Source organism: Molothrus ater, chromosome 2 (genome assembly GCF_012460135.2).
Source record: "Molothrus ater isolate BHLD 08-10-18 breed brown headed cowbird chromosome 2, BPBGC_Mater_1.1, whole genome shotgun sequence".
NCBI lineage: Eukaryota > Metazoa > Chordata > Aves > Passeriformes > Icteridae > Molothrus > Molothrus ater.
The window spans coordinates 87,386,265-87,400,888 of record NC_050479.2 but is presented as its reverse complement, the minus strand read 5'-3'; the positions used below and the strand labels follow the sequence as shown (position 1 = coordinate 87,400,888).

General features: G+C 43.8%; 1 protein-coding gene across 4 annotated transcripts in view; it reads left to right on the top strand.

Moving 5' to 3' along the window:
- TCAF2 (TRPM8 channel associated factor 2) overlaps positions 1-13,726 on the top strand; it is a 30,256-nt gene extending 16,530 nt beyond the window's left edge. For 3 of the 4 annotated variants that reach the window (XM_036400203.2, XM_036400283.2, XM_036400365.2), the window contains exons 6-9: positions 308-521; positions 1,930-2,169; positions 4,053-4,390; positions 5,958-7,190. In XM_036400203.2, the coding sequence (XP_036256096.1) occupies positions 308-521; positions 1,930-2,169; positions 4,053-4,390; positions 5,958-6,203 (1,038 nt within the window). In that variant the 3' untranslated portion in view covers positions 6,204-7,190. Of the gene's footprint in view, positions 1-307; positions 522-1,929; positions 2,170-4,052; positions 4,391-5,957; positions 7,191-12,592; positions 12,874-13,699 lie in introns of those variants that run through there. The other variant, XM_036400452.1, reaches the window with a different exon arrangement.
- Positions 13,727-14,624: the final 898 nt, after the last annotated feature.

The following is a 14,624-nucleotide window of genomic DNA, read 5'->3' as shown; positions in this document are numbered from 1 at the left end:
ACCACATCTCTCCAAATGATGTTATAGGAAGTGACTCTGATGCTGGGGAAGGGTGGAGGAATGATCAATGCAAGTGCAGTGCAGTGGAAGAAGTCACTGCAGGACTCTGACCTGCTGGTGAAAGATGCACTTGAGCCAGAAATACTGGGAGAAGAGCTGTAAGACTGAGATAGGGACTAGGCTGGAGTCAGAAGGCTGCTTCTGTGTGCGTGCTCTGCAGGGACAGTGCTCGGTGGGTGCTGAGGTCAGTGTGCCAGCTCACACTGGCACACCTTTGACCAGCTGTTCCTCCACTTCTGCTTGCCAGGTGCAGGTTGGGTGTCACACGGATGACCTCTCTGGAGCCAAGGAGCTGAAACGGGCACCAGTGGTAATCCGCACCTGTGATGTTGCCTGCCAGAAACAATCCGTTTCCTGCCTCTGGGGTGGCCTCATTTACATCGTAGTACCAGCAAAGAGTTCACTGGGGAACGTGCCCATCACGGTGGAAGGGGCAGTCAGAGCTCCTTTCTTCAAGCTTGGTAGGTTTGTTTACCTTGGGGCTTTTTGCCTGAGGGCTGCTCACAGATGTCGTTGTCCCAGTGACTGAAAGGAAAAATGGTCCTTTGTTTAGAAAGGTCTTAGAAATGCTTGGATTTAGGAAAACTCAGATTTATTTTCCTTACTATGCTGTCCTCTGGGATTCCCATTTTTCTACTAATTTTTAAGAAGGGTGGAAGGGAGGTCCCCAAGAATCACCAACCTGTCAGCCTCAGCTCTGTGCCTGGAAAGATCATGGAACAAACCCTCCTAGATGCTATGCTAAGGCACGTGGAGGACAGGGAGCTGATTTGGAACAGCCAGCACCTCTTCACCAAGGGCAAGTCCAAGAGAGATGGGGACAGACCCTTTAGCAGGACCTGTTGCAGTAGGACAAGGGGCAATGGTTTTAAACTAAAAGAGGATCGATTCAGATTATGTATAAGGAAGAAATTTTTTACCATGAGGATGGTGGAATACTGAACGACTTGCTCAAAGAAGTGATGATGCATGCTTTCCTTGAAACATTCAAGGTCAAATTGGGCAAGGCTCTGAGCAACCTGATCTAGTTGAAGATGTCCCCCCTGGTCATAGCAAGAGGGTTGAAACAGATGACCTTTAAGATCCCTTCCATCCAAACTATTCTACAATTTATGAATCTCTGCTTCTGGGTTAGTCACTCTGAGCCTGCTGCGTGGCTGGGTGTAGGTGAAAGAGCTTTCACAAAATGGGCAGGGTTTGTCCACACCCACATTTCTTGGAGCTGGAGTTGTTATTTCTGATGGAAACTGTTGTGCTAGGGAGAGGAAGCACGGCAAAGCATGCTTTGTGCTCTGCCTGCTTTACTGTGCCCTCATATGGCCATCTCTAGATCCTGCAAAACATCTCTGCTGAATTCCCCATGTTTCCAGCACTCTTCTCTTCTCTTCTCTTCTCTTCTCTTCTCTTCTCTTCTCTTCTCTTCTCTTCTCTTCTCTTCTCTTCTCTTCTCTTCTCTTCTCTTCTCTTCTCTTCTCTTCTCTTCTCTTTTCTCTTCTCTTCTCTTCGTCAAACTGAACAGAGCCAGCATTGTTATGTGAAACAGCAACTCTGCTGGACAAAAAGAAATGAGACACTGGAGAAACTTGATGCCTCTTGTTTTCTGATACAAAACAGGGATCTGTTCTTGCTATGCTACTCTGTTACATGCCAGTCCTTTTCTGTTCCCTACCTATTAAAGAGCCTGAGGAGGCTTCCCAAGAACAGATTGAGGACTGGCTATGTAACAGCCACCACCCACAGTCATGCAACTACCACATACTGTTTTCCAAGAAATTTTCACGACCTGCTCTCTTTCTCTGAGCTTGACCTCTGTGAGCATGCTCAAAAGTCAGAATTGTGCTCAACTGATTTTCTGTGTTGTTTCTGTAGGGGAGACCTGTGAAAGGCAGTGGGAGGCCTGTATCCGGCACTACCCTGCTCCCTGGGCAGAGCTGGCTGTTGAGAATCTCATCCTGACGGTGCCTTCTGACAGCATCCGCCACATGGAGAGCCCACGGCTGCTGCTGACCCTGTGGGACAAGATCATGGTGGCCATAAGCACATTGGCAGCCGTGCCAGCAAAGTTCCCAAGGCCAGAGAGGATTGTAACAGATGTCCAGATCTCATGTGGTGGGTACAATGCCATATGGCCTTCTCCAGGGCTAAGAGGCAAGTTAGCCTCTAGCAGCAGTGTCTGTTCCTTCAAGGTTATTTTGCTAAAACCAGACTGGGAACATATGTGAGGTGTTAAATGACTGTGGCCCTTGCATAATTATGAGCTGCTCCGTCAGGTTGGAAATGTGGGAAGGCAGGGCTTGAAAAACATACTGACCGTTGCAGATGCCTCCCTGCTCTCAAAACTGGTGGTGTCTCCTCAGCTGTTCTCCTGTTGGGGTGTGTTACAAAGCAGAGCTGCTGACTGCAGTGGCTTTAGCTCACATGCAGTTATCCATTCTCCCTCCTGAATGCACTGCAGAGCCAGTACAGCTGGGAAGAAGTGACCTGATTTCTATTTTCTCTCTGGCACAGCCACAGGAGTGTTCTCATGTGTTCAGTGACAATTTTAAACCTCTGTGTGCCTACTTGCTGGAGGTGGGCTCCACGAAGGTTATTGTGGGCAAAGCTTACTCTGAAAAGATGTGTGCCTGAGATGATGGCACACATCTGGAAGCAGATCCAGTATTGCTGTCAAAGCCCAGGAGTGTGTATTTTTGCAGCTGATGTTACCCCAATCCAGCTTTTCCAGTTATGAACTGAGTGCCTTTGCTCAAGAATCAAATTACATAATAAATATGGAACTTTGCAATAAAAATTCTGCTCAGTTTTTTTTTTTTTAAAAAACCAAATTCATCATGGTTAAATTTATCATCCACAATGAGACAATGGCTTGGCATGAACCCTGATGCCCTAAACTTTTGCTAAGCTACAATGGAAAGAATTTGTGGCACATCTTGGGAGTGTTAGGTTTTGCTATGCCGAGCAAATGCCAGTTAAAAATATCATAGTCTACAGACATAAAATTTCTTTTGGCTTGGGTGGACTAAATGGTTTCACTCGCATTTCTGGATCTGAACTTTTTGGGTGCTAGTGATTGCTAATTGCATATATCCCTCTTATTAAAAAAGAGGAAGCTCAAGATCTTCACTGGTTCCTGCAGAAACTAGTTCCAGGCCATTCACGTTCTATGTTCACTAGTTCCTGCAGGAAGGGGATTGCCATTCCTGTTCATTCATCAGGCTCCCTCTGTGTAAAGGGCTGCTTATACCTTGCTACAACAGGTATTTGAATTTGGGGGCATTGCTCTTGCATGAAGTTTTGGGAATCTTCCAGGAGGACCAATTAGGGAAGAAGACACCAAAGAGGCAGAAGTAAAATCCCTTGCAGTGCATGTTTCTTGCCTAGGAACCTGCTGGGAGGTTGTTTATGGAATAGCTATCCTGCAGGGTTAAGAACAGGCTTAAGTATGACAGGATGTGTAGTCCTTAAGCATGACGGACCGTGTTTTCCATGTGTCGCATCCACACCAGTGATCACTGGAGTGCAGGCCTGCAGTATCCACTCTCCACATAGGAGCACCCAAGGAGTGCCATGGTGCTCAGTCACATCATTGCATGGTTGCATTGGTGTCGACTGTGCTCAGCCTGTGGGAGTTCATGTATGTTCTGGACAATGGTCATGCTTTTCCCCTCATCCTAAAACCTCAACCTCAGTCCAACCATGAGTGTACATTTATATATAAAAAGGAAAAGCAGGCAAAACTGCACTTAACTGTTGGTTCAGTCCTGCCTTTACTTGTTAGACTGTTTAAGGGTCACTATCTGTTAGGGTGAAACATGATATATTTCCTTACATCACACTGGGAAAAGTTGGTCATTCATGGTAATAAAAAAAGTGTTATTTTTGAGATGGAGGAAAGATACTAGAGAAATGAAAAAAAAATTACAATAATTATTTACATCTGAGAAGCACTGAGGTGAGCATGTAATGACATGTTGCTCCTGTCTCTCCTGCAGGCTGGATGCATGCTGGCTACCCCATCATGGGCCACCTGGATTCAGTGAAGGAGATGTTAGACGTGGAGCACATGCAAACTACTGGTCTTTGGGGTCCCATCCATGAGCTGGGACACAATCAACAGCAGCAGGCATGGGAGTTCCCCCCTCACACCACAGAGGCCACATGCAACCTCTGGTCTGTCTATGTTCATGAGGAGGTGCTGGGCATTCCCAGGCATAAGGCCCATCAGGCACTCAGGCCACAGTGCCGCAAGGAAAGGATAAAAAACTATCTGAAGAAAGGTGCTCAGCTAAAGGACTGGAACATGTGGACTGCTCTGGAGACATACCTGCAGGTAACAGGGAAAATGTGTGTGTGCTCTTAGTGCAGTCACTGAAGCCTCTGTCAGAGGGATGTCTGCAGCCTGCTGACTGTAGCAGCACTGTAGCTGTGAAGCCTTGATGTGTTTGATTACTGTCAGAGGGTTTCTCTTGGGCCCAGAACGCACCTGAGAGGTAAAGAGGCAGAGTGCCTAAAGCTGAGGTCTCCTGAAAACCTTCCTTTGTCAGATTTGGGCTTAGCCACTCAGGGAGATAGCTCAGTGCAATGTACTAATCTTTCTCCCTGGAAGAGAAACAGGAACTGCTTCTTGTTATGCAACATGGGAGAAGGAGGATCAAACTTGGGCCCAGCTCTTTAGTCCACAGCAGATTTCCTGTGGGACGGTGGGCTAGTTGTCAAAAAACCTTGGCACTGTAAAGTGTCTAGAAGAGCCAGGCTTTGAATAGTCTCCTGGTGAGTTACATGGCATTTTAAAAAACTTACAGAGAGGAGGGTGTTCATATCATCCAGTGCACTGAGTGGAGCCAGTGTAGTCCAGCAAGTGGCAAGAGGATGGGCTCAGCCTATCCTCCTGCACACAGAACTGGATCCCTCACTGTGGTCGAGACTCTAAAACACAAACCCTATCCTAGATTAAAGTGCATTCTCTTGGGAAGCATGCAAGAGAGATTCCCCCTTTCCCTTAATCCTCCTAGAAACTATTAGCCTAATGGAGAGAGCACTCAGCCTGATTTTAACTGGGAACTACAAAGCAGATATCCATTATGATGCTTAAGCTACTGACTGTTGTGAGATGAGTGTTCCTCAGCTCCCTTGTCTGAGAGCTCTCACACTTCATATGAGGAAAAGTATATTTACTGGAGGAGTATTGATCCTGACTTCTCCACATCCCAAATAAGCATCTGCAAGGTCAAGCTGAAGAGTCATCCTCCGGGGATTTTTGGTGCAACCAATAACAAAATATTTATACAGAGGGGAACAGTTTTAAGGGAAGAAATTTTCCCACTGTACCTTACCAGTCTGGCCACTGCCTCACTGCCTCACCCACGCTTGTAGGCTGGGATGTCTCATCTCCTGCCTGATTACTAACAGGACTGCTGGAATAAATGTGGCATGGAAGAACAGTTCTAATTCTGCAGCAGCAGGTTTTCTGTATGAACTCCTTTTGTTCTTATTCTTAGGCAAAGCATGCCCTGTTCATAATCTCTCCCGCCCCTTTTCTCAATACTCCTTGTTCTCCTGTGCCCCTTCTATCCAGCTATTCTGTCAGTGTCCCCTCTGATACTGTTTTCACAAAGCAGCAGCTTATGTAATAAGTTACTGACACTTTTGGCTACTCCTTGTGTATCTTTGAACTCTGTCTGTTTTGGGAGATCAGTGTAATGGGGAGGTATTTTTCTGTACTTTAGTGCTGTTAGTTATGCTCTGAAGCCTGAAAAGACTAGATGCTTTCATCTAAATTTGCATTCATTTTGAGAGACACTGCAGAAACCCGTGGAATTTTCTACTGCATGTAACACAGGAATAATGCCAGTGAAATGATAACTTAACTGTTTGTACACTGTATTGTTTTTCATCAGCTGCAAGAAGGGTTTGGTTGGGACCCCTTCACCCACCTCTTCTCTGACTACCAGAAAATGTCCACGATCCCAAAAGACAACACTTCTAAGATGAACTTGTGGGCACAGAAGTTTTCTCAGCAGGTGAATAAGAATTTGGCTCCATTCTTTACAGCCTGGGGATGGCCTATCAAGAAAGAGCTGTCTGTGGAACTGTCCTCTCTACCCAGCTGGGAGCAGGATCCAATGAGATCCTACAGACCATAAAGGAAAACTACCTAAATCTTGGTTCTTATACTAGCTATGGCCTATCTTTATCTCCATGTGTATCTACATGATAGCTCATTATGTGCTTGGATTTATGCTGGATTCTTCAGCTTCTTGCTGCCAGTGGAGGCCAGCCCCAACAGAGATTCAACAGGGACCAGCAGATCAGCAACCACCTAAGCTATCTTCTGAAGGGTTAAATAATCAGTGAGCTTTGTTCCAGGTGCTTCACCTCAGGAAGAATGTAATTCTGAGTTGATTTAGTTCCTACAGAACCTTTCTCCGATGAAGTGGAAGTTTTCTGGGTGGAGCAGTCCCTGGACCAGTTTCAAGGACTTTACCATGGGAATAGAGATCTTTAAAGCAAATAGTAACCTCCACAGCATTGTATTCTTAATATAATCTCAGTAACATGAGAGTTTCACAATTACTTTTGTTACCCTAAAATCCCTAATTTTTAATTCCTCTTGTTATGCAGAATTTCACAGCGCCTGTTGTGAAAGTGGCCTTATAATGCATATATACAGGCTATATAATGCATAATTGATACTGAAATGCTGTAGATTTCTCCCTACATTCTATGACTGTGTGACCCAGCGTCCATCTTTATGTGAACAAGTCAATTATAAGTTTTAGCTATCATTCAGCCATAGCCTGACAGCAAGATACATGCCAATGAAGAGGAGAGAGTGGAAGCAGGGAGGTGACTTGATTGTAGTCAGTAAAGGTTTAGCTCACGGACTCATCCAAGGTTAAAATACAGGCACTGACCTGACAGCCTGAGGGAGAAGGGAGAAGGAAGATGACAGTTCATCAAGACAGAGGACCAGCCTTTTCAAGGTGCAACAAAAATTCATGTTACTCCCAGCTCTTTCATAATTGCTCAGCTATTATGGGTTTTGGCAAGCATGTTAATGCTTAGCCTAAAAGCTCACTAGTCCCAGCCTATTCCTTATGTATCAGTAATAAATAAAAAATACCAGTGTAGACTCGCAGGTTTTGTATGTGATCCTAATTTCATGTCTCCATGCCCAGTAAAAAAAAAGGCCTAAATAGAAATGACCTAAATAGAAGTGGCCTTGGTGGTAAAGTTGTTCAAAGTTGAAAAAAAACCACCATGGAAGTCTCTAGTCTGTGGTGTGGCCTCATATATATCATAGTGCCAAAGGAGGGCACATTTGGTCAGATATTAGTCACAATTAAAGAGGCTGTGCAGCCTCCTTTCTTCAGGCTTGGTAAGTGGTCCCAAAACCAAACTGTAGCAGGGGAGTAAAGAGGCATTTCTGCATTTATGGCTTAACCATATTTTCCTGATTTTCTGGGGGTTTTCTTTTTGTGGTCATGTGTGTAGAAAATGTCAAAATTATGTAATGTCCTAGCAAAGTCTTTGCATTAAGCTTCCCATTTCTTAGCCCAGAAAGTATATTGATAAGACCTTCAATTAGGGATTAATCTCTTTCCATGTTCCCAGTATAAGCATGTCTGAGACACCTTTAAAGCGGCTTGATATTAAAAAGTGAATATCATCGGCTTGCAGCAGCAGCAGACATGGGGTCACCAAAGACGACTGAAGCCCTTGTCAGCATCCCAGGATCTCCCTGTGATTCAGTAAAACACAGTTACATCCAGATTAATTTATTGTTTCTGAGGCCATGCAAAGGGGTTTGTTTACCTGTGGTGATTGTCCTCTTTCTTCACATTTAAAAGTTCTTTTCAAATTCGCTGCCTTTTTTCACCTGAATGCTGGATTGGGGGGGCTGACATCTCTGCCTGGTTCTGAACCATCTGTCAGCAGCAGCCCCCTGGGCTGAGCTGGCCACTAGAACGTCATCCTGGCAGTACCAGCTGCTGGTGTACACCACATGGACAGCCCAGAGAGGCTGCTTCCCATCTGCATCAAGATGATGGATGCAATTGCCAGGCCAGCAACCATCCCAGACACTTTTCCAAGGCCAGAAAGGATGGTGGCAGATGTCCAGATATCTCATGGCAAGTATAATAACTAGGACATTTTGTCTGTATCTGTGATGGATATTTGTAAGGGAAGTACACAAGGCAGTAACGCTATCACAAGGCTATGCAGATCCTCAAATCAGCAGATCAATTCCACCACATCCAAGAAGACTGCTGGAGAGAGTAAGAATCTTCTGTGAATGTCAAGAGCTTGTATGCAAAAGTAGCATATTCTGCTGCTGAATTTGACATGTGAGACCCAGTGAAGGGAGGCTGGCCACCAAATGACGTGTACCATGTCACATTGATCTTGTTGCTGTGGGAGTGAATTTATGCTAATTGCAGCAGAAAGAAGGGAAGCACAGGTAGCTGGTTTAGGCAGGACAAAGGAGATTTTACACATAGGCATCCTACTGTGTAATGAGACGCTGGTGTTAGCAGGCATAGGATTGCTTCCATTAGTGGGGTAGTGAGGGCAGTAGTAAGGGGGAAGAGTTGGTTGTAAGCAGCATTTTGCTGTCATTGAAGAAATCTGCTGTTTAAAGACAATTCACAAGGCCAGTGGAACTGAAGATTGTTATGGGTGATGAAGAGGCTCCTAAAGGCCAAATCTCAGTATTATTTTCAATTAATCTTTGTTCAAGTACTGCACTTTTCTCAGTAGGATTGGCAGGTTCTTTCAGCTCTACTTGAATGCAGCACTAGAGGTGTTTTGTACCACTTGAATTGAAAAATTCGTCAGCTGCCCAGGCCACTACTCAATTCACAGCAGCTTGACTTGTGGTATATCTGCTGTCAGCCAAGTAGAACTGATTCAAGAGAGGCTGGCCCAAGTGTAAACAGTGTGGCACACCAGCCAGAGCTGGTTCATGCCCCATCCCTGGCAACATTCAAGATCAGGTTGGATGGGACTCTGAGCAACCTGATCTGATGAAGATGTTCCTGCTCAATGCAGGGGAGTTGGACTAGATGACACTGAAGGTCCCTTTCAACCCAAACCATTCCATGAAATGTGGGTGCTGTGTTTCCATACTGCATTTGCTTCTCCATGCATGTCTTTCTGTCAGAAGGATTTTTATTAATCAGTCATTACATCTGGCCTCATATGGCTCTGAATCCAACAGTAAAGTTGTAATCTGTCAGTGGCTCTGCAACAATTGTGTTGAGATTACATATCAGTTATATTGATTTACATGGCTCCTTCTCATAAGATAACCTATATCACCTATAACCTATAAGATAACCTATAATCTCATAAGATAAAAAGATTTGCACAGACACTGCAGATCCTGTGCACAGATCCAGGCAGCACTACTTGACCTCTGGTGGAACCCAACATATAAAACTCTTCCTGCTTCTCTCAGACCTGCTAAAACAAGGAGAGTGTAGCACCACTTCAAAGATGTGAATGGCTCTGTATCCCTCCTGCACTACTTTGGAGCTATGAGGAACCAGTTCAGCCTGTTGAATTGTCCTTGAAGGAAAAAGAACCAAAGACATTGAAATCCTATGGAGAGCTACTGGACATGACTTTTAAAGCTGGTTATGGTTGTCAGCAATACTGAGGAGCTCATGGAAGATGTTAAAGAGTACAGTAAGTTTGTCTTTTCTGAAAAAAGAGGCTTTTTACAAACAGCATGAAAACTAGCAAAATTGGAGCCAAAGTGATGACAAATACAGTGAAGAAGTAATGGTGGCCATCAGCAGTAAATTCTACCCAAAGCTCAAGTGAGCTGTGGAATAATATTCCATATTTCCATAATATTCAATAATAAAGAGCTACTTTACTAAAACAGACTGACAAGAATCTGCCTTTCCCCCACAAAAACAACAAAATAAACTGAATCCCAGTTCCAAATTTGCTTTGTGGTACAACAGACACTGTGAGGGCACGGTGGAGGTGGCTGCTCCCTGAGGGTTGGTGGCCAGGAGCCAGCTGCAGTAACAGAGCCAGCAGGACAGCTAGGGACCAGCCACAACACCTGAGTGAGGCAAGCAGGGCACACCTGGCACAGCATCCAGGGTCTAGATTGCTAGGCAAGTCTCCAGGGATGAGGAAGGTCTGAGGTCAAGCATGGAAATCAGTCCTCAGGTCAGTGTTGGGTCCAGTGATGGTGACCAAGGTCAGACATATTCCAGTGGTTGCCAGGCAGGCCCATTGTGATGAGGCACATCTGAAATCAAGTGAGGAAGTCAGACCATGGATCTGCAGGTAAATTAAGCTTCTGACACATTTATAAATTTATTCTTTTAATCCAGGGGAAGCTTCTTTCCTTTCCTCACTTCCTGCAAGCATTTGATCCCTACCCCAGATCATCTTGTCTGTTGACTCTTAGTCTCCAGCACTGGGTACCTGTGCCAGCTCACAGGATTCCACAAATCAACACGAGTCAGTCCTGATCTGTCTCCAAGTAGCAAACTCCAGCAGGAGGACCAGAGCTTCAGGGAAAAGTTTTTGAAGCAGTCCTCAGAAAATGTGCTTGTTTCGAGTCATTTGTGATCACAGCACAGTGCAAGGCTCATTGGTCTGTGGAATGCATTGGTTTGAGATATAATAGTGAACCACAGCCTTTGGGCAGTAGCAAAGATGACTTCTGATCACTGGAAATTGTTACTTTTCTTTCTCTTTTTCTTTTCTCCCTAATACTACAACCGAGCTGGTCTTTCAGTGTTGTGGTGCAATAGTCCACTCAGTAGCAACCAAGATTAATTGAAAGTACAAACATCAACTGTGTGGAGTCTCTAGGCAGGGAGCCTGCATTTTGAGCTCTGAGAAGAGTCTTATGTATTGTAAGTATGAAGAGACATTTAAAATATGCATACTTATAAGCATGGAGATATTTTTTATCAGTCTTGTTTTGAACACTTGTTACAGTTGGGAAAAACAAAGTAGGGATCAAGCCTGTGAGCACAGTCCTGCCCTTCGGGATGAAGAGCACTTATATGAGTACTTGATTTTTGGTTTGGTATGAATAGTAGACAGATGAGTTTGTTGAATAATCTGATGTTGTTTAAGGGCTGATTTGGTTCTTCAGTAGGCATTTAAAATTTTGGGGGTAGCTACACTTAAAAAAAAAAAAAGGAAAAATGCCCTGTGAAAAGACCAATAACTGAATGTAATACGAGATTTTGTTAAGAATGCAGGAAGAATAATTCTAAACTTCCATGCATGTTTTTAGTACTGTGTCACTTGTGATTCAGAGTTGCAAGAGGCCTTTGGATGGGAAGCCTTCACCAAGATATTTTCTGAACACAAAAATATGACTGAGCTCCCAGATGGTGATGACTCAAAAATGAATCTGCAGGCAGAAACCTTTTCATGTCTGGTCAGGAGGAATTTGACTCATTTCTTTAAGGCCTGGGGATATCCAGTCTAGGCAAACCCTTCCCAGCAGCTGGCTGTTTCTTTCCCCATCTGGTCAGATGATCCCATGAAGCAATATATCTCCTAAGCAGGTTTTGACTGATGAAAATGTAACTCTCTGTCCTAAAGCCAGTGCTCTGCAGTAGTTTTAACTGGTGTCTGAATGGGGTGGTGTTCTAATGAATCTGAGAAGTGTCTCTGCATTGTATATGTGATAGAAGAGTTTGTTCTTGGCTTCCTCCCAAATCTGCCTTTTTCTGTGTGGGTCCCACTACTTCCTTCCCCAACAGAAGTAATTTTAACCACAGAAGGGGAAGCATTGGCTCTCTTATTACCAATGAAACCAATCAACCCCTTTCTATTTTTTACTTTCTTTGTTTCCGTATTCCCAAAGTGTTCTCTGTTCCAGACTTATTCTGATTTCAGGTATGCAAAGTTTCTTAATTGTAATCATTCCAAGAAGAGTTGGGGGAAAATGTCACTTTAAAAGCAGAGACACGTTAGGAGATAATAAAGCTGGAAATAAATGGAAGAACTCAGGTGAAATTATGGCAATAGCCATGAAAAATGAGGATGATCTTTTAGAGGAAAACCTTTATGGACCGCACAGGAGAGGCCTTGATGTGTATTTAATTGTTCTGAAAGAGGTTGCCTTCATGCTCTGCTTTCAGAGTTGGCAGAGTTGGCAATTATGTAGTGAGAAACAGTTGCTTTAGCTCATGTCAGAAGCAAAAGAATGTTCAGGCAGTGAACTTTACCTCCTTGATCCTTAGCTAGAGTAAATTTGCAGACATCTAATGCATGTAAAATTGTGGCAACTCAGTCTGCGTGAGAATCTAAGACAGCAGGTGCCTCACGTAGCAGGACTGAATGTCATGGGAGGAACACAGCACTGGAGTGTGTTTACAGCGGTCTGTCTTGATCTCCAGTCTAAACAACCAGATCCATGTCCAGAGCACTGAATTTCCCCTATGTTAAAACATGGACTATAGCACAAGTCAATTTTTATGGTGCATTTTGAGATCCTGAGCAAAGCAATTCCTTGTCTTATGGCTGTGTTTTCTCTTTCTAGTGAATGTTACAGAATTCTTACCTTGCTGTAGAGCCATTGATGCACCACAAGAGGCTGCAGTGACAGAGTCAGAGGCACTGTGCATCTCCTCCTGATCTCATGAATGTAGATCACAGCGACACTGAGAGGGTGCAGGTGATTTGCTGTGAGCAGGAGATGGTGCTGAAGTGCTGGACCTCATGATCAGCTGAGGCATTTCCAGGAAACCAGCAGATTGTCCAAAAGTCTGTCAAGATAAATGATTTATAATTAAGCAGCAGGATGTGAAAAAGCTTGCTTAGGTATGTAAACTGATTCCATATAAAGTAAAAAAGTGTTTTTATTCCCTTGTAAACAGGTAGAGACATAAAGGCTAAAATCATAGGATTTGTCTTAGACAACTTGAGATAAAAGATAACCAGCATGAACTGGACAAGTGAAGAACTGGGGGTTGTGGATCTCTTGGATAACATGAACCCTGCAAGGCCAACAGTACCTGAATTAGTACTAGTAACTTACACAAGACTGCTTGGGAAATCATTTCAGAAACACTAAATTTTAAAAGACAGAACAGACATGTGTTCAGTGCAAGAACTTCTTTAAATGCCATTTCTCTCTTTTATTTCTCCCAAACAACTTTGTATGCTCTTCATCTGTGGTCTAGCAAGAAAAGGTAAAAGGAACAAATTAAAAAGGAAAAAAAAAAGGAATAAAGGGAGAAACAGTATGAGAGACAGCAGGAGAGCAAAGAAAATAAAGAAGTGGAGAAATAAATGTTGTGAGGGAATATGAGAGCATCTGAGGTAAGATAAAACAGAGAAAGACAAGGAGTAGAGGTGTAATTCTCTGCTTTGTCTAAAAAAAGAACAGACACACTTGAAGGAAAATTTAAATCCTTATAAAAGATAGTGTCTGCCAAGAAAAACACATATATTTCACTTTATTTCATCACTTGGCTTGGCAAGGATAATGATTTATTAGAGAAAGTTGGGTGTATCCTATAAAGGAAGACTCAGCTGTCAGAGCTAAACATAAAGCATGCTCAGTGTACAGATGTAATTAATAAGTCTGACCATAAGAATCAACACTGGATGTCCTTCTAACATGGGTCTAATTATGTTTTTCCAGCTGAAGACAGCATCTCAAAGACTGGGCATCACGAGCTTTCTGGAGGAAAACCAGAAGCTAGCTCAGGTTTGAATCACAAGAGAATTTTGCTGCAGCAGTCAGAGTACCTGCACTCGATGGTGTGTGTATTCTCAGAAGTGAATATCACTGTGGCTCCTTTCCTCAGACCCAAGTTCTTTTCCAAAGCAGAAGTTAATGTGCCAAGGAGTGGTAAGCATCCAGGTCTTGTTCTGAGAGGCAGCTGGGATGTGGCCAAATGTCCACCTGAAAGCAAGTACTGCAGGTGTCATAATGAAGAATGCTATTCTGATAAACTTTTTGTCCTTCCCACCCAAGCCCTGAGTTCAGTATGCAGTGTCAGTATGCAGGAATGTCCTTCTGAAGCTTTCTGAAAGTGCTGTATCTGTCTGTTGTCATCCCTACCTCTTCCTGTGCCATCTGCTACCTCCTGAATCAAGACAAACTTGAGGGGTAAAGACTGATTTTTATCTGTTTGAGATAGGCACCTCCATCAGCCAAATCCATATTGAAGAGGGGATCAGGAAGATCCTTCAACAATTCTGTAGGCAAACCCAGCATCATCTCCCAAGATCCCTCTTTTGTCATGTCATTTCAAGAAAAACTTTGTTTTCCAAATGTGGGGCAGGGAGACTGTCTCTAGCAAGGTACGTGCATTTTCTTGCAAACCAATTCCTGGTGTGGGTTTTGCTCTGCCCCATCAACCTCCCAGGAACCAGAACTGCAGCACCCCTAAAACCACTTGTAAAACATTGGTCACTCTCTGCGTGTCTTATCTGCCTCCTTTTCTTCCTCAAAACCCTGTTGCTGCATAAGTTGCAGAACTGAGCTGGGGGAAATCGAGAAGTCCATTGCAATGTTTGAGTTCATGGTCATGTTGGACAAAAAGTAAGTTTTCTCCATTGTA